At 57.3% G+C, this 17,830-nt stretch overlaps 1 protein-coding gene across 1 annotated transcript in view; it reads left to right on the forward strand.

Annotated features, from left to right (window-relative positions):
* The first annotated feature begins 5,040 nt into the window (after positions 1-5,040).
* The window catches only part of SIM2 (SIM bHLH transcription factor 2), a 51,840-nt gene continuing 39,050 nt past the window's right edge, over positions 5,041-17,830 (forward strand). The window contains exons 1-3 of the mRNA XM_032594598.1: positions 5,041-5,262; positions 14,436-14,518; positions 17,613-17,702. Of these exons, the coding sequence (XP_032450489.1) occupies positions 5,088-5,262; positions 14,436-14,518; positions 17,613-17,702 (348 nt within the window). The 5' untranslated portion in view covers positions 5,041-5,087. The remainder of the gene's footprint in view (positions 5,263-14,435; positions 14,519-17,612; positions 17,703-17,830) is intronic.

The raw sequence follows: 17,830 nt of genomic DNA on the forward strand, positions 1-17,830 counted from the left end.
GAGTGCATTGGGAGGGACACACCCAAGTCCTCCCCACCTCTTTTCTGAGAATGGAGAGAAAGTGGGGCCTGGCTGGGGAGACAGGGAAGGGAAGTGCCAAGGAGGGGCTACCCCCTCACCCACAGGTAAAAGTAGAAGAAAAGAGTGGCCTTCTTCCATCCAAATCTGATGCAGCTTCCCTGGCTCCCTGTGGCCCATGCTCAGGGACTTTGCTAATCACTACAATTAATTACCAGTGGCACTGTTTTTGCTTCCCCTAAATAGACAGTAGCTACTCCCTTCCTAGGTCAGGAAGCACTGCCTCCACCTGAGGCCTCCAGACTCCAGTCTCAGAACCCAAAGTCGTCCTAGATAACTGAGTCTGAAGAAAAGGACTGTGGTCTTTTCAAAATCCCAGAGAACAGAGTACTTACAGCAGGCCCAGATAGGAGCCCAGAAGATGCAAATTAGCCCCTACAGCCTCACGTTGGAGTGCCTCCTTCTCTTGCCCCTGGCCCCAAAATTATGCCTGAGGCACCACACGGAGGACCAGATACGCAGCCAGGAAGGGGGTCCCTGGACCCGATACACAAGGGCAGATCTGCCCAAGTTACTGCCCACCCAGCTGAAAGCAAACGCTTTCTCCAACGGAGTAACTTCCAGTGAAAGAAATTTATTTAAAAAAAAAAAAAAAACCCAAAGAGATAAACTTTTCTTCCTCTCCTTGGAAATACGTGAGCAGGACCAGTTACTGTCTAGACCTCTGGAGGACTGGAATCACTAGGGAATTGCTCTGGCTACGTCTAATTTCTCTTAAACAACGAGCAGTGTGGTATTGTAACTGTCGGCTGATCCTTTCTGAGAGTAGCAATGACTCCAGGAAAAGTTGATGCTGTCTCCATGGGGCTTACCCAAGGAAAGGAGCGAAAAATCGAAGTACTCTTTCGGACAGCTCAGACCAAAAACGCCTCCCAGCCATGATAGTCCTAGACGCGATGCTAGATGCTCGTGGGACCTTCTGCAGTAACTGTATCTTGCTTGGAAATCGAATAGATTGGAATGGCCGTAGTCCTGGATTTTCTATTGTCTCGTTTTGCTTCAGTGGTTGAAGTCCTCCTCAGACACCACTTCAGAGGGTCGCGACCCTCTCCCCCAAATCTAGTGCTAGGGACGGGAGGACTTTTCCTCCCGCCCCCACATCCTTAGTGACAAAGTCTCTGATCCTCTTCTGCCACTGCGGCAGCCTCTCCGGGAGCCCCATCCCCGGTAGAACATCTGCGAGTTTCCCTCTTGATCTCACTCGAAAGTCGGTTTCCGCGGGGGATGGGCCTCAGGTAGGCGCGGGGCGCGGCCTGGGGAAAAACAGTTGCGGAGCATCTGAAGCGGAAAATCCAAGCAGATGTGGGGCGGCCTGGGCCCGCCCCTTTCCTCTTGGGGCCTCAATTTCTTCCAGATCGGTTTCCTAATGGAAACTTTCTAAGGGGGGGGGGGGGGGTGCGTAAAGGCGTGCTGGTGCACCTCCGTGAGCCAAAGCCTGAGAACCAGGACTGGGAGTGGGGGCGCCTGGCGAACTGGCGGTGATCCCGAAGCCTGCTGACCTCAATGTGTGGGGGGGGGGGGGGGCTTCCCACCTGTCCTCTTCCTGCCCCCAGCTTCTCTTCATTCTACATTCTGCAGGCTCCTTCCAGGCCAGCAGGGGAACTGCTGTTTGTGAATGATGCCTGGACTTCAGGGTCTTTCGTGCAGCTATTACTTCTCCCCTGCAGGCCGGACTCCATACTCTGGGCGAGGCAGCTGGATTCAGCCCCAAAGCATAGACCAGGAGGTACTCCCGGCACAGGAGCCCTGGAGCAAGGGGCATGCCGCAGGTGTCCCAACCAGTGGGTCAGTCTAACTAGCACGTCAAGTGTTTTTCCCACTTGTACACAGAGCCTGTGGGTGCCCTTTCTAAGTGTAACAGGGGTCCCAGGCTTTGTCCAGTAAAAAGAACTCTGGAACAGATCCCACAGGGCACACACGGGGTGGTGGGGAACGTTCTTCCTTCACTATTCCACGCTGACACCACTATTCTTCCCACCTGGGAAACTTCGAGGTCTGCCTCCGAGCACCTGGGCACTTTCGGTGATGGGGATACGCGAGGGACACACGCGCGCGCGCGCGCGCGTGTGTGTATCTTGACTGGATGTGTGTTGGGGGGAATTACGATGCCCGCCTGGGAGTCTGCTGAGTTAGGCTTTAGGGACTGAAGTGTCCTACACCCGCACTTCAAACGCCCCGTAATGCTACCGCTCAAACCCCGAGATTCGAACCTGTTCTGCGGGTCCGAGAACAGCGGCTGCCGCTGTGAAGATGATAACTAGATCTCAAGTACACTTTCCCGCAAAATCCGGGAAATCTGGTTTAAGGAAAGTTTCTGTTCTTGTTACTTGTTGGGTTCTCCCACTTCCACTTAGCGGTGTTTCGGCGGTCTGAGTAATCCCTTTCAAGTCCCGGAGTAATTCTCCCGGGTCCGTAACTGAGGATCGGAAATCGTGGGGGTGAGGAAAGCGTTAAATCCTCTCGGAGCCAGGGAGGTGCCGGGGCGCACTCACAGGCGGCCTGCGCTGGCTGCGGCGGAGTTCGACCGGCAGTCCCTACCTCGCGGAGCCCCTTCTCCGGGAAGCCACAAGACGACAACTGCGCAGTCAGGCGCGAGATCCAGGGCAGGGAAGCGGGCCGGCGCCCTGCGCTCGGGTACTGCGTATCCTCACCGCTCGCGGCCGCCCGGACTCCTCCGCACGCACTGCTGGAAACCGGAATTTGCTCCTAGATCCAAAACCCCAAGGGAAAGTGCTAAGCTCCGCGTTGCGGGGGTGGGGGGCACCAACTCCGAAATTCGCGCTTCTCAGTGGCTTCCGAGCGCCGGCCCCGCTGGCAAGGCCACCTGTGGCTCCGGCAGGGCGCGGGGCAGGTGCGGGCACAGCTGGAGTGTGCGCACGCTGTCTTGCCCACCAAGGGAGCTAAGACGCCTTCAACGTTGTCGCACCTCTGCCCTTCAAAGGGACTCCTAGAGATGGTCAGGGGCGCCCGCCGCCCCCCACCCCCAGGCGCGGGGGGAAGGAGGCGGGTCCCGGGTCAGTGGGTGCGTGGAGCAGCTGGCTCCTCCAAGGGCCTGGAGGGAGAGAGGTGGCACCAGAAACGGAGATCCCAGCTGCGGAGCCCCGAGGCCCTGGCGTGTCTCCTCCCCGACCCGACCTCCAAATCAGGGGCCCCATAGCCGTGCAGTCTGCGGCACGCGGCCGAGGGACCCGCAAGACCCGGTGCCCTGCGTCCAGTGCAGCTGCCCTCTGACCCCACGTGCGGGGGAAGCTGGCGCCTCCCAGCGCGCGCGTCCGCACGGTAGCCTGGGCGTTCAAACTGCTAGAACGGTGCGCGTCTGTGCGCCCGTCGCGACCCGGATTGGAGGAGGGCCCTTCGGGGTCGCAGGAGCGGAGCTCCGGGGTTGGCGTGGGGGTGGGGCAAGAGGACTCTTGCGGTCCAGTGCGGTCCTTAGGGAAAGCACCAGGACGCCCCACGGCCGCCTCTCCGACTGCTCCTCCCTATTCCAGCTGCCCCCCGGCCCACCACCCTGGGCCCCGCCAACGCTCGCTCGAGGTCTCCCGCTCGCAGACCCCCCGGCCTGAAGCACCCGCCCAGCCGCGATTCCCCGAAATTCCGGCTGCGCCGAGCCCGGCTGCGGGAATGGGTAGTGTCGGGCCCTGTTCCCGCCGCCACCCTGGGCGAGGCCTGGCCGCTAGGCGCAGCTCCCGGTCCCCTCCTTTCGTCTGGCCCGCGCGTCCCCGCGGCCTCCAGCCCCTCCGGGGAAAGCACCGATCTTCTTTCGCTCTCGTGTTTCGGGGAGAGAAAGGGCAGAAAGGTCACTTCCGAGCCTCTCTCTCCCGCCCTTTCCTGAGATTGGGGGGGGGAGGTCTTCCCTTCGGGGCTTCCCCCCCCCCCCTTTTGGCCCTCGGCCCTGCAAAGTGCGGAGGTGAGGGCGCGGCACCAGCGCGGGCTCGGAGGATTGGGTCCACCCCGGAACGGCACTGGCCAGCGGGTCCATCCGCCTCCCCTCGGCCACGCGCGCCCAGGACCGGTCGGGGAGCAACGGGGGTGGTCTAGGCATCACTCCCCCACTTCCCTCCCTCCCTCGCCCCTCCCCGCCGCCCGTCCGAGCGCCCAGGTCCCGCGACCCGCTCGCAGGAGCCGGTCCCCACCGCGCGTCGTGTGCCCTCACCGCAACTTCCTCGAGGCCGGGAGCGCGCGGGCCTCTCCTGGGAGAGTCCCTGGAGGCAGCGACGCGGAGGCGCGCCTGTGACTCCGGGGCCGCGGCGGGGTCGGGAGGCGAGATTCGCCGCCCCCGCCCCCGCCGCGGTCCCTCCCCCCTCCCGCCCCCCTCCCAGGGCCGCGGCTGCCGAGTGCTCCGCCCGAAGGCGGGTCCGCCATAAACAAACGCGGCTCGGTCGCACGTGGACCGCGGAGCTGCTGCGGCTCGCGACACATCGCGGGCTCCGGGCGCCGCGTCTCCAGGCAAAGGGAACGGCCAGGGAGGGCAGGAGAGCGCGCCCGGGCAAGGCCCCAGCCGCCTCCGCCCCAGCTCCCCTTCGCTCCCCTCCTGCTCCATGGCTCCGCGGCCGCCGCCGCCCATGCCGCCCTCCAGTCCGGAGGGGCCTCGCGGCAGCGGGTACGAACACTCGGCCAAGGACTGAGCGGCACCGCTGCCTCCTCGCTGGCCGCTCTCCACCCCCCGAGGAAAGCCGAGGCGCGGGAGACTAGGAGAGAGAGAGGAAGAGCGAGCAGAAGCGAGCGGGAAGTCGGGCTCAGGGCACCGCGGGACAGTCCAGCCCGGGGGAGGCTGCGCCCGGGGCGGCGGAGCGCGGAGCGGCGCCGCTGGGTCGCGCGGAGCTCCGGGGCCCAGCGGCTGTGGAGAGGCTACTCGGTGCCCCAGGCCGGCCGCGCGCACCTGCCCCGGGCGGTGCCCCAGACTCACCTGGACCTCGGAGGCCCCTTCCCCATCCCCGCCGCTGCAGCCGGAGCGAGGCTCCGCGGGCCTGGAGCACGGCTGGGTCTAATATGCCCGGAGCCGAGGCGCGATGAAGGAGAAGTCCAAGAATGCGGCCAAGACCAGGAGGGAGAAAGAAAATGGCGAGTTTTATGAGCTGGCCAAGCTGCTCCCGCTGCCGTCGGCCATCACCTCGCAGCTGGACAAGGCGTCTATCATCCGACTCACCACCAGCTACCTGAAGATGCGGGCCGTCTTCCCCGAAGGTGAGGCCGCAGGTGGGCGGCCGAGAGGGCTGGGGGAGCCCGGCAGCCTCGGCCCAAGCGGGGATCTGGAGCTGGCTTGGAGGGCCAGTGCCAGCGCGTTTGGGGGAGGCCGCGCGGGGAGCCTCGGCTCCTGCTGGAGAGAGGAGACGGGTCTTGTCGCCGGGTGAACCGGACCATCTTCTGGTCCAAGCGTGGGCCAGGTGAACCAGGAATTGTTCTGTGAGCATGCTAGCCTATTCTGGTTTTCCTGCCTCCCTTCTTGTCTTTTCTTTCATTTCTTTAATTCCCTTTTATTTTGTCCTTCTTTCATTACTTGCTCTCTTTCCGCGGAGGGGAAGTGTGTGCACCCCGACCAGGGATAAGATGTACTTGCTGATCCTGGCCTGAGAGAGAGCGGAGTGCACCCAGAGGCCTAGGCCCGGAAGGCCCTGGCTGTAAGCAGGGCACTTGTTTGAGGCCCGGGCCTTAGATTTGGGACTCTGGAGCTGCATCTACTTTGCTCACCTCCCCTGGGGGGGGGGGGGTATGGGGGTAGGGGGAGGGCTGGGCAGAGCAGGGTAGGAGATACCGAAAGTAGGTGAGCCGAACCCCCACCCCACCCCCCACAGGAGAGAGGGGCAAATAGTACGAACATGGCAGGCAGGCCTGAGCTTAGTCTTTTCCTGATTGGAATTATAAACCCGGAGGGGCAGGTGCCATGGTGGACACGGGTCACCAGGACCCTTGGGTCCAGCAGACTCCTGGTGTGACGGCCAGCATTCCCTGCTAGCACATGGCCTGCGGGTGACCATGGCTGACAGGCTGGGCACTTCTGAGAAGCAGGGCCATGGAGGCCTGGTCACCACAGCATTCCTTCTGGTGTCCCGGTGCTTCTGAACCGATCACCTTTCAGTAGCTCTGTCCCCAGCCAGGGTTGCCTGCAGCCTGGCGTGAGAGATCCGGACACTTGGCCGGGACACTCTGCACGGGGACCTGTTGGGCAGGACTGAGGAGCCAGTAGGGCTGTGGAGCCCCAGAAGCCGTTGGGGGAGTAGAGACCACTTCAGCGGCAGGACACCAGAGAGTGGCTGCAGTGCAGCGACAGGTGTCCTGTGGGCACAGGGTGCTTCCGTTAAGGCAGTGCCGGGCAAAGCGATCGACCAGGAGTCAGTAAGCTTGACCTCTGTGTTGGTGGCCCCAAAGCCTGTTACGTGTAATTGGCTCTGGGTCTGGAGCCACACTTCACACTAGCTCCCCAGTGGAGCTCAGGGGGCCTGTCGGCCATCGTGACCTGCAGCCCTGCACCCTGCAGACAGCGGGCGGGGGATCCAGGGGCCACGGAAGCAGTAGCCCGGCTTAGCCCTTGCCTCCCAGCTGGGGCTCCAAGCCTCCAGGGCTTTTCTCCCTGGTGCCTCCGCACCAGTCGACACACCTTTCCTTTTCCAACCCCGGTACACCGAGGGGCCCCCACTCCAGCCCCTACTGGGAGCTGTCTAGCGGGTGGTCGCTATCAGTCTGCCCAAGGGTGACCTCTCCACCGGAGAAATAGATTCCTCTATGGCTGAGATTTCACTGAAAATTAAAAGAGAAATACGTTTTATGAGGGCCAGGTCTCCTTCCCACCCGGGGAAGGAGTGGTGGTGAGCCGTTGTTTTTCTTCGTTTCTTTCTTCTCAAAATTTATGTATTTTTTTCCGAGTGAGCCCTTTCTTAATCTGCACAATACCAGCAGGTGTGGAGACAGGACAGGACCCTGGATCCTATCACTTCCCCAATGGAGGGAAACACATGAGAAGCCAGGATCGGAATACTAAGTAGTTTGTTACCAGCGATTTCAAGTAAGCCAGAAATTAGTTAGAAAGAGAGGCCTGGAGAAAGAGGACTAATTGTAAGCCATTTATTGTTTGGAGCATTTCCAGGAAAGCTTGCTAAAAATTAGGAAGTGGTGGGTGTACTGCTTCTGCAGATATTTAAACTAGATCTGGGTGTTCTAACTCTGGGAAGTGAGTCTCCAGCCATTTGGGCCCAGAATTACTTGGCCCCGAGCCCTTTGCAGGGGTGGGCTAGCTGGGGGTCCAGGACTCAGAGCACCAGGCCCTTGTGCTTTGTTGGGTAGCGCACTTGGAACTCCCAGAGCGGTCGGAGGGAGTTGTTTGGTCCTACGGTTTTGCAGATGGCCCTGAATCTAAGGTCTAGATTGGCAGGCGAAGGAAGGAGGGGGTGATGTGCCCCGGGCCCCCCTGCAGGGCCGAAGCAGGGAGCCGGGGGCCTGCCTGGAGGGTGGGCGTGGAGGCCCTGGGCCTGGAGCTCTGGGAGGTGGCCCGGCTCCCCTCAAGTCTGTCTGGGTCACAGAGTTGTGAAGCTGGGTGCCTGGGCCGAGAAAGACGGGTTTAGAGAGACCTCAATTATGCAAAATAACTTGCTCACCACTCCGGTAGCTCCGAAGGGCGGCCTGCGGAAGCCGAGCCGTAATTGATTTAGCCTCTGTTCTTGAGCCTGGGTCTGCGCTGGGGGCGGGGGCGGGGGGGGGGGCATGGAATCAGGCCTGGAGGAGCCGCGGGGATCCGGGCGTCGGCATCAGGGAGGTTTAGGGCCAAGGCAGTCTTGCGCGGCTGCGGCGGCAACTCCCGGATCTGCCCGGACTCTCGTCTGCGGACGGAAAGTTGCCGAGTGAAACCACTGTTCCATACCCCCGGAGCGAGCAGAATCCCCGGTGAAGAAGGATCTAGAGGCCAAGCTAGAAAATGAACAGGAAAATCCAAAGGAGCCACTGGCACCGCCGATTAACCCTTCGTCCCTGAGAAAATTGCAGCCAGAGAGGGGCGGGCCTTTCCCAGGGTCCCACAGCAAGGGCGAGCGCCGGCGGGGCGGTGGCTGCTGTGCCCGCGGCCAGCGCCTGTTCTCTCCCTGGGCCCGAGGCCGTTGGCCTTGGCTCCTTTCATCCAGAGACCACCTGGGGCAGGGGAGAGATAGAGGAGCTCGGAAGAGTTCCACTTAGGGGCAGAAACAGGCGACTCGAGCCAAGGTGGACACTCCCCAGGGAGGTCAGACTGCAAGTTTTTAGGAGTGCCTGCAATTTTCACAACCCTTCCAAGGCTCTGCTCTGTTAAGCGGGCCCCACTAGACCTCGGTCTCCTTGTCTGCAAAATGGGCCTTCAGCAACTCCATAGCTGTGCAAGCTTCCTGGGATCAAGTGTGAGGAACCAGGCAGTGCAGGTGGAAATCTAACTGGTTCTTACTCCAGTCACTGCTTCCTGGGAGCTCACAGTGCTGCCTGGGCCAGATGCGGCTTAGATGGCAGAATGCCCCACTGTGTGGACCTCTGGGCCTCACCGCAATTGGAAGACCCGTTATTTTCTGGGCCCCAACGTCTTCTTCCCTTTAACAGCTAAGAAGTGGCAGGTAGACAGGGAAGAGGGCAGGAGAGCAAGGCTGGCTTTGGAAGTGGGACTCAGAATTGAAAACTTAATGTGTTCACCGGTGGCTAGGAAGGCCTGGTACACGCAGGGCTCAGGGAAATGCTGGGGCCCAGGGTCTGCCTGCCCTCTTTGCACTGTGGCCTTCCCTTCAGGAGAGGGGGCGCTTTGGAAGTACAGAGGCACAGGGTGGGAGAACTCTGCTGTTCCCTGGCCATAGCTGCATGGTAGCCATGCCAGGCAGAACGAAGGACAAGTTCCTCCGTCAGGTGATGTATGTTGGGCCTCAGGAAGCCTGAGTCAAAACCACAGAAGCTCCGAGGCCAATCCGGTGGCTGGTTAAGCTCCTTCTTAGGAGCCAGGATTCCGATTTCGCTCTCAGCAGTGGGGTAGAGGGTAGTGTCCCTTGTGGGCCCTTGTGCACAGACAGCTGACCCGAGGGACTGGCCTGTGGTCCCAGCTTAGGAATGGAGCTGGAAAGTGAGGCTGACTATGGCAACGAGAACAGAGCCCCCTTCTCCTCCTTTCCCAGACCTGAAGACTCTAGACCAGTGCGGGTGAAAGCAGGGGAAGGGAGTGCGACATTGTCATTCTCACACAAAAATAATGGGAGTTTGAGCCCGGAATCATTACCGTGGTGGAATGCGTCTGGGTTGAGACGCCTGGAAATTGTTGTCGGGAATGGAAACGCTTTGATTTAGAGGGTTTGCTGAACTAAACTTCAACAGATCCGAGCCCATTTTCTACCGAAGCCTGGAATAATGTAGATTAAAAAAAAAAAAAAAAAGCTGACTTTTTTTTTTTTTTAGAATAAGGTGGAACTTTACAACCCTCTCCGCATGGGGTCCGGGAGGGCGAGCTCCCCGTCGCCGAGCAGGAGGCTGCGGGCAGTGGGGAGGAACTCCGGGCTGCGGGGCCTTGGAGGCTCGAGGCAGGACCTGGAGCGCGCGCCAGCCGCCCATTCGGGCCCCCCGGGGGCCACAACCCGGGCCGCGGCCGCGCGCTCCGGGGCGCGGACGGGCAGCCGGACTGGACCGCGCGGGGCCACGCGCGCTTCGGAGTGCGGGCGGCGGCCGGGCCTGCGCCCCAGCCTCCGAGGTCTCGGCGCGAAGCTCTGGGTGCCCCGGGCCTTCCGTCGGGCGTCTGAGCACGTACTTGGCCGGCGGCCAGGCGGGGCCGGGCTGGAAGCCCCCTCCCTTCCCCGTCCGGCCGGGCCCAGCGAGGCCTTCTCGGGGCGCCCCCACCCACCCCCCGCCTTCACACCCTGTGCCTGGACTCGGTGTGCGACGGTTGGTTTGGAAAAGGGCCCCGAAGCCGGGCTTCCCGGGGACCCCGGGGAGAACGAAGCATTCCGAGGCCAGAGGCTGAAGCGCGCGGAGGAACCCCAGACCCGTGACAGTTTCCTGGGTCCTGGAGTCGAGCGAGGCGGCAGTGCCAGCTCTGGGCTCCCCTGGAGCGTCGAGGCGGGAGCCCGGGCTCGTACTCCCCCCGTTACGCCCTCGCCCAGGCGCGCGACGCCCGGTAGCCAAGGACGGAGCCCCTGGGCCTGCCGGCCTCGCTGGTGGTAATGCTCCGAATGCCGGTTGTAAACGCCCCCGCAGGGTGACGGGCGTCACTGGTTCGCTCCCGGCGTTCGGAGGTGGGGGGTGGCTCGGAGGTGGGGGGTGGCTCTCGGTGGAGGAGCTCAGCAGCACCTCAGCACCCCCCCCCCACACACACACACACATACACCCTTCTGGACTCTGGAGTAGTCTGCAGTCAGCCAGCATAACCTTGTGTCCTCACATGGTCCACGGATTCGCAAGAGGCCGTGCTCCCCAATAACACGCCTCTTTCTCTGCCAAGGCGCTGGTAACTGGGGGACTAAGGAGGAGGAGAGAGCTGGAGGCAGGGAAGGAATGGGAAGGCAGGAGAAGGCTGGACCAAGGCGTTGGTAGCACCGAGGCCTTCCACTGGACCCAGGGCTTTGTCAGCACCCTCTGGTTTAGCTCATTTGATTCCACAACCACCCCCCCACCCCCACTTTGGAGTTAAGAAATAGAGGTTAGAGGTCAGGGCTCTTGCTGGAGATCAGACCATCCAGACCCGCCCAGCTGCCATCTTAAACGTAGGAGTGGGAGCAGAAGAAGGTGAGACCCCAGTGTGTCCCCTGGGGACTCCAGAAAAATCTGTCCGGGATTTTTCTCAACCTCAGATCCAACTCTCCGTGGATGGGTGGTGGCAGGGTCAGGCATTCCCTTATTAACCCCATCTGGTTTTCACAAGATCCCTGTGAGGAATGTTTGTGTCACCTTCTAGATACCCAAGGCTGCCTTCAAGAACTGGCCATCCTGGGAGTTCTTACCGAACTCTGGATCCTTTATCTGAGGTTGCACAGCTCAACAGCTGTTTGTTGACTGACTAACTGAGCACTCAGAGAGGAGGGACCATATTTAGATAGCTTCAGTGGCAAGAGAGCCTGGTAAGTTTTAAACCGAACAGCAACAAGGGAGCCAGCCAGACCACCAAGTGTGAATACCAAGTGTAGGTATGCACGAACCCTCGGAGGCAAGGGGTGGCAGAAAGGGGTTTCCTGGGTCCTTTTTCCTCTGACCCAGTGGCTGACCTCCTCTTCCATGACCTGGCCATCTGGGTTCCTAGTAGCAGGGAGTCCCCTGCAGACACATGGAGGTCAATTGGGACAGCAAACCCTGGCAGGAGAACCACAGGCCAGGCTTGGGATCCACCCCCTCCATCCGGCAGCTCCCCGCACAGTCAGTGGGCACAGTCAGTGGAGGCGGGGAGCGCTCCCAGGATCAGGTGAGATAGACCACCAACCGATGATAACCTTGTAGGAGTTTAGCTCAGTCTTACCCTTCTCCCCTCATTTCTCCAACAAATAAAGCCCCTTGTTAGGTCCGGATGAGGGCCACGAGCCCAGCACCTACTTTTTCGGTGTATATGACTTTACAGCACCAAGATGTTCATTGCTGTTACAAACCTTACCTTATTTAGTCTCTACATTCAGCCCAGCTTAGATAGATTTTTATGGGTGGAGTGGAAAGGCCTCACCCACAGAGGTTCCTTCCTTCCTGAGAGAGAGAGAGAGGGCACGCACGTGCAAGTGGGGAAGAGGCAGAGGGAGAGAGAGAATCCCAAGCAGGCTGCACGCACAGCGCAGAGCCCAACAAGGGGCTCCATCTTGGTGAGAGCATGACCTGAGCTGAAATCGGGAGTCCTAGGTCAACCTAGGCCACAGAGGTGCCTTACCCACAGAGGCTTCTAATGCAAGAGCTGGCTGTGATGGCATGGGGGCACGGAAGCTTGAGGGGAGCCTGTCCATTAGCCCTGCCACCTCAGGCTAGGTCCAGAAGGGGCATTGAGACCAAGTTCTAGCAGCAAGGCAGAGGTGTCAGGAAATTACAGGAAAAATTCTAATGATAGAAGAGAACAAGCTCTGTTGAAGTATCTGGGTATTTGAATTATATGAAAAACTGTCCTGTGTACCCAGTGCACTTTTGCGTATCAGGCCAGAGCCGCCCATGCAGCTTTCGGGAGAGCTGGGCAGGGAAGTCTGGTCTGGGTCTGCACCTTTCCTGAAGGTGCAGATTTCCCCAGGTGACCTGGCTACAGACCCTTCAAGAAGCCTCGTCTGGGAGGTCGAGTTCACTTTTCCCGCTGAGCCAGGCAAGGCCAGTGTGGTGCAAACCAGGGAAAGGAACCAGGAGTTGGGTAAAGGAGAGTTACCTGGGCACAGTTGTCCATTTTCAGAAATCACGATTCCTGGGTCTTTATTAAATTCTTCTTTCATTTAGGCCCCAGGGCTTTTAAATTTTGGTTCCTTACATGGAATAAACGTTGGCCCCACCAAGCCATCTGTATAGATGGGGGTGCAGGGGGGCAGGGAAGGACCTGCTAGTGAAAGTCAGTGGCTCCCTAGTACTGTGGTCACCGTGGTACTCCTTGGGAGGGAAAGTGGGTGCACAGTGATTTCCTGGGGTTCAGAAGACACCTCTGTTCACGTGATGGAGACTGAGGTGCTGGGATCCCGTTTCGGGGGGATCAGGATATGATGAAACTAGCCACTTTCTTACAAGGAGACCAGGATAAACCCCAAATCCCTAGAGCCCAGGAGGAGAAATTAAAGGTCATTCCTTTTTTAGTTGCGGGACAGAGTTTGTTGGGAAGGGCCTCCAAAGCTTTTGCGGGGGTTGGGGGGCTCTGATTTCCTAGGTGTCTTGGGCCCCGCGGCTCCCTCCGGCTTGGGGTGGAGGCCTCCAGAAACTGAGATGCCCCCACACCCAAGGGAACAGTGGGGGAGACCAGAGTGCCTACCTGGCGACTTTCCAGGCAATCCACTCGCCGCGGATTTGGAGGAGTTGTGTGGTCCCGGGAATGGTCTCTGAATTCACTGTGACTAGGCAGGGTTCCCCAACCCGCGCGTCCTGCTCTGGCTTCAAGTCCCGCACTCCCGGTGCACAGCGGGGCGGGCAGGGATTGGTCCCGCCTTCCGGTCTGCACGGAGGGGAGGCGGATTCCCCCCCCCCACGGGACCCACAGTTCGCCCCTCAGGGGGTCGCTGCCAGGGAGAGGGGGCGGGTGGACCGCGGGAATGGGCCTGGAGCCGCCATCTCCGCTGGGGGGAACGGGGCTCAGGCTGAGACAGCACTCCCGGCCTCGCCACCTCGCGCAGGGGCGTGGACCTAACTGGACCTAACTGGACGGATGCAGGCCAGGCTCCCAACCCCAGGACTCCAGGGAGCAACACTTAGCTCCACAACGTCACCCGGCTTTCCTCCTCGCTCCCGAATATGCAGACAAAAGTCTGGGATTTCTGGGGTCGCAGCAGCTGAGCCCGGAGACACAGGAGAGGAGGCTTCCCTGGTCAGGGCCTCTGTCCCCTGGTGTGGTTTCTGAAACCCTGGTGACCTTCAAGGAGGTGGTGGGGAGAAGCAGGAGGCCTTGGGGGGGCAGTTAAAAACTGGGGCACCCTAATTATGTGGTAACAGGTACCTTCCAGAAATCCTCGAGTACTTACAGGGCTCCCACCGCCTTCTGCCCATACCCCCGCAGACCTCTGGCATGTTTGGAGCTGGCCCTCGGGAAACCCACCTCCCCCAAACCCTTCCCAAGCTGGAGCACTTGGATTGGAAGAGGGTCGGTGCTCCCAAGGCGCCTGTAGGGGCTGGGGAGTCCGAGGGATTATGTGAGGTTAATATATGTATCATACCATACGTATTATACGTACTATGCTGGAAGAGCTGCGTCCTGGAAGGTGAGGTCTTTTTCGTCTGGGCCTCTCTGCCTTTGGGAAAATGCCTGTTTGCTGGCAACTCAGCAAAGGGAGGGAGGGAGGGAGGGAGGGAGGGAGGTAGGGTCCTTGGGGGAATATTTACAGGTCAAATCAATATCCCCGTTTGGCTTCAAGGATGGCCAATTTCAAAGCAGATTAGATTACTTTGTGGCATTTCAAATAAAACGGCAATTTCAGAGCCGTGAGCACGTTGGCGACCCACGGGAGCTATGGGCCTGGCGAGCTCAGCGTGCACTGGGGGTGCTTGGACCCAAGGCCTCGGCGGGAATATCTCCTCTGGCCTTCTTTCTCTTTAATCCAGAGCAAAGGGACGGTCGCAGGGACACAGACAGCGGCCTGCCTGCGGGCCCGGGGAGGCGGCCTGGGGGACGCTCGGGACTCCAGTCGGCGCCGGGCACGGATGCAGAAGTTCCCCGTGCTCTGCCTGGCGTGGGGGCCGGTCGATCAGCGTTGCTGTTGACCCATTTGCTTTATTCCTGGATCCAGGTTTAGGAGATGCATGGGGACAGCCGAGCCGCGCCGGGCCCCTAGACAGCGTCGCCAAGGAGCTGGGATCACACTTGCTTCAGGTAAAGCCTCCTTGCGGAGAGGAGTGCCGCCTTGGCCTAAGGCTCTGACCCGTGCCGGGTGGGGCTCCCTTCTTACCCCCGCTGCCAGTCTCAAGGTGACCCTCCCCAAGGAGCCCCAGGTGGGTCAATAGGACACCATCAGAATGCAGAGGTCGCCAGAGGCAAGGGACAGCTCCTGAACCTCCAGGCAGTTGACGACCCCATTCGCCCCATGGATCCCCCTTGCCCCTTGCTTCCCCCTGGGAGGCCGGGACTGGGGGAGGACTCAGCTCAACCGGAGTAACCTAGGGCCAGCCCCACTGTGATCTGATCCGTCTCCCAGCCTCAGTACTCACTAGACCTTGAGACCTAGGCCTAAGGACGCCCGTGGTCGCAGGCAGGGTTCTTTCCAACCTTACTTCCCTTAGCGAACTTTTGTGGAGCGCTTGCTCTGTGCCAGACGTGTGCCAGGTGCCTGAGCCAAAGAAGGAATGAATTGGGGCTCTGAGCCAGTGTGGCAGTTTTAAAGCCTTTGACAGTCGTGTATGTTTGGAGGGGGTTAAAAAAAAAAAAAAAGGCAGCATCTATAATAGAATATTAACGGTTGGCATTTATTGGCAGTTTACTACGGACCAGATTCTGTTTTAAGTCTTACTGTGTGATCCTGGGTCACCACCACCTAGAGTAGATTCTATTTTTGGCTCCATGTTTATAAAGGAGGAAATTGAGGCACAGAGAGGTTAAGCAACATGCCTGAGATCACACAGCAAGTGCTGGGGCCTGGTTCATCCCAAGTCGTCCAGCTCTTGAGCGCTGCAGGTTACAACCTGGTGCAGCCTCAGGTGTCACAGAGGGAGCCCTTATTTGGTTTGTGGTCAGCCGCTTAGGGCCCCCCGCCCCTGAGTCATTAGCGCCCCCAGCTCGGAATCATTCAGTCCATGGTTGCTAAAATGCTCCTGACCTCGGATTTCACTCGCGGTGTCCACAGCTCTGGCCGGGTAAGCGTGCACACGACTGGCCATTTCCAAATCAGCAGCTGGCACTGAGTGGGGACAGCAACGCCTAGTGTCCCAGAATCTTTCAAATGCCCTTTACAGAGCCTCATCAACGACCCGATTCATTCCCCCCCACCCGTCATTTGTCTCTGCCATCGAAAAATGCTCACCAAGAGCTGTTTTGCATTTCCACCTTCTATTTTGTGTTTTCTTTAAAAGAAAAAAAAAAGTTGGCGACAGAAGGCAGTGACTTGGGTCATCGAGTCAGCCAAGAGCACCGCATTTCGAAAAAAGCGGATCTTTTAAAAACCCCTTTCCCTGAATGTCCTGGTGGGATTTCCGCCCGCCCCCTTGCATGCTCTGAGGAAGAGAGGATCCCGAGAATATTTGAAACCTGAAGCTTTTATAGCATAAAGCAAACGTTGTGGCAGCCTGGGCTGGGAAATGGCGCTCTTGGAGTCTTTCCCGCGCCCTGTGCCTACCCCCTCACTCGCTTCCAGCACCGTGAGTGGTATTTTGCTTGTTTGATACTCCTACATGGTATAAGTGAACACTAACACCAGGAACAACTCCCGTGGAAACCTGGCGGGCAAAGTCAACTCGCCTCAGTTCCTCCGATGTGCGATGTGCGTTTCTTTAATGCTGGAATGCCATATGCATGGGCATGTTTGCAGTTAACATACATTCAAGAGAATTCGGTAATCTGAAGCTGCGAAGGTATATCCAACGTTTTCCATTAAGGATATTATTTTTTTAGCTACTGCTGGCAACTTTCAGAATTTAATTACGATGATTTTTCTTTCTCTTTTACTCACATGGCTGACTGTCAGATACCGTTTCAATAAATGTATCTCTTCAATGATTTTGGAGCTAAGCACGAGGGCGCAGATGTGCCAAAACGTTTATAACTTTAGAAATTGCGGTATGTTTTATATTTTTGAAACGGAATTTAGTTGGGAGAATATGTTGTAGCTGAGTTCAGGACGAGAAAGGAAGGCTTATAATCAAGATGTGGATTTCAACCTGAGCATAGGTTGGGACGATGATAGTTAAGTTGGCAAAGAGTGGTTACAGTAAAACTGTACTTGAGACAACAGAATGTAAGGATATCTTTCAAGTTTCACTTCTACTACATTCTTTTTAGGCCCCCCTCCAAAGAGGGGGCAGATTTAGCAAAACCGAAGGTAATCTGGTTTCAATTACATGCTGTAAAAATAGAATTTGTGGCCAGAAATTAATTTGGAATATTTTTTATGGGGGCAGCATTGTGGGTTGTATGGACCTTTCACCAACTTTATTGCTTTTCTTTGGTTCTGGATCTAAAATATGAATGGGTAAATAAAATGCAGTTTCCTTTTTCAAAAATAATTTAGTCTTTTTATCCTTGCCACATATAAATATAATCATTACCTTTTTATTTGTCTTAATTAGCTCTTAAAATTTTACTTTATTTTTTTGAGGGCTGGCCAACCTAGGCAATATCATTTAGGTAGTTTTAATTTTTCAGAAATTGATACTTTTTCTCCTTGAATTTTGCAAAGGTTATTTGATCTCTTGCAAATTCTAAGTAGTTAATTCTGTAGACATAGTCTGTTAAAATAACCGGGTATTTTATTTTCAGGGGAGTGGTAGTGTTCGGAATTTATTATTCAAATGGTACTTAGGGGTAACTAGAAAATTGTGGCAAATAAAGCATATGTCCTAGCGGTATAAAGGACTGCCAATTACGACATAAAATGGTCTATATAGTGGTAGGTTTCCCCCTAAGTACCATAGAAGTCCGGATTTGTGCGAAGTGCTAAAATAACCCTAAACAATAAAGCTACTGCATTTAAACTGAGCATGTTAGGAATTCTCAAATGTTTTGCATGATTTTTGTGATGTGGCTGTAAGATTGTTTTTAAAGTGCTTTAAAAGCATTTGAGAGCCTGGTCCCGGGAATTGCGCCGTGAGCGTTGTAACCCACAGTCCTTCTTATGGCCCTGCACTCCATTTTGCATTGAACAAATATGTACTGATGATAATATTTTATATGTTCCTCCACTCCAGTGATGGCACAATTATTTGATTTAACTCTGATGTGGAGCTGTCACCTCTTACTCTGACACTTTCTTTTACAGACTTTGGACGGATTTGTTTTCGTGGTAGCATCTGATGGCAAAATCATGTATATATCGGAAACAGCTTCTGTACATTTAGGCTTGTCACAGGTAGGTATTCCCTAATTTTATGTACAACCAAAATACAGAATTAAGTGTTGGCGGACCTTGACAGTCTTGTCCAACTTGAAAATGATTCTGTTCAAGCGTCTGCTTTTGTGTGTGAAATAATCCGAAAT

The sequence above is a fragment of the Lynx canadensis genome, chromosome C2 (genome assembly GCF_007474595.2).
Source record: "Lynx canadensis isolate LIC74 chromosome C2, mLynCan4.pri.v2, whole genome shotgun sequence".
Classification (NCBI taxonomy): Eukaryota; Metazoa; Chordata; class Mammalia; order Carnivora; family Felidae; genus Lynx; species Lynx canadensis.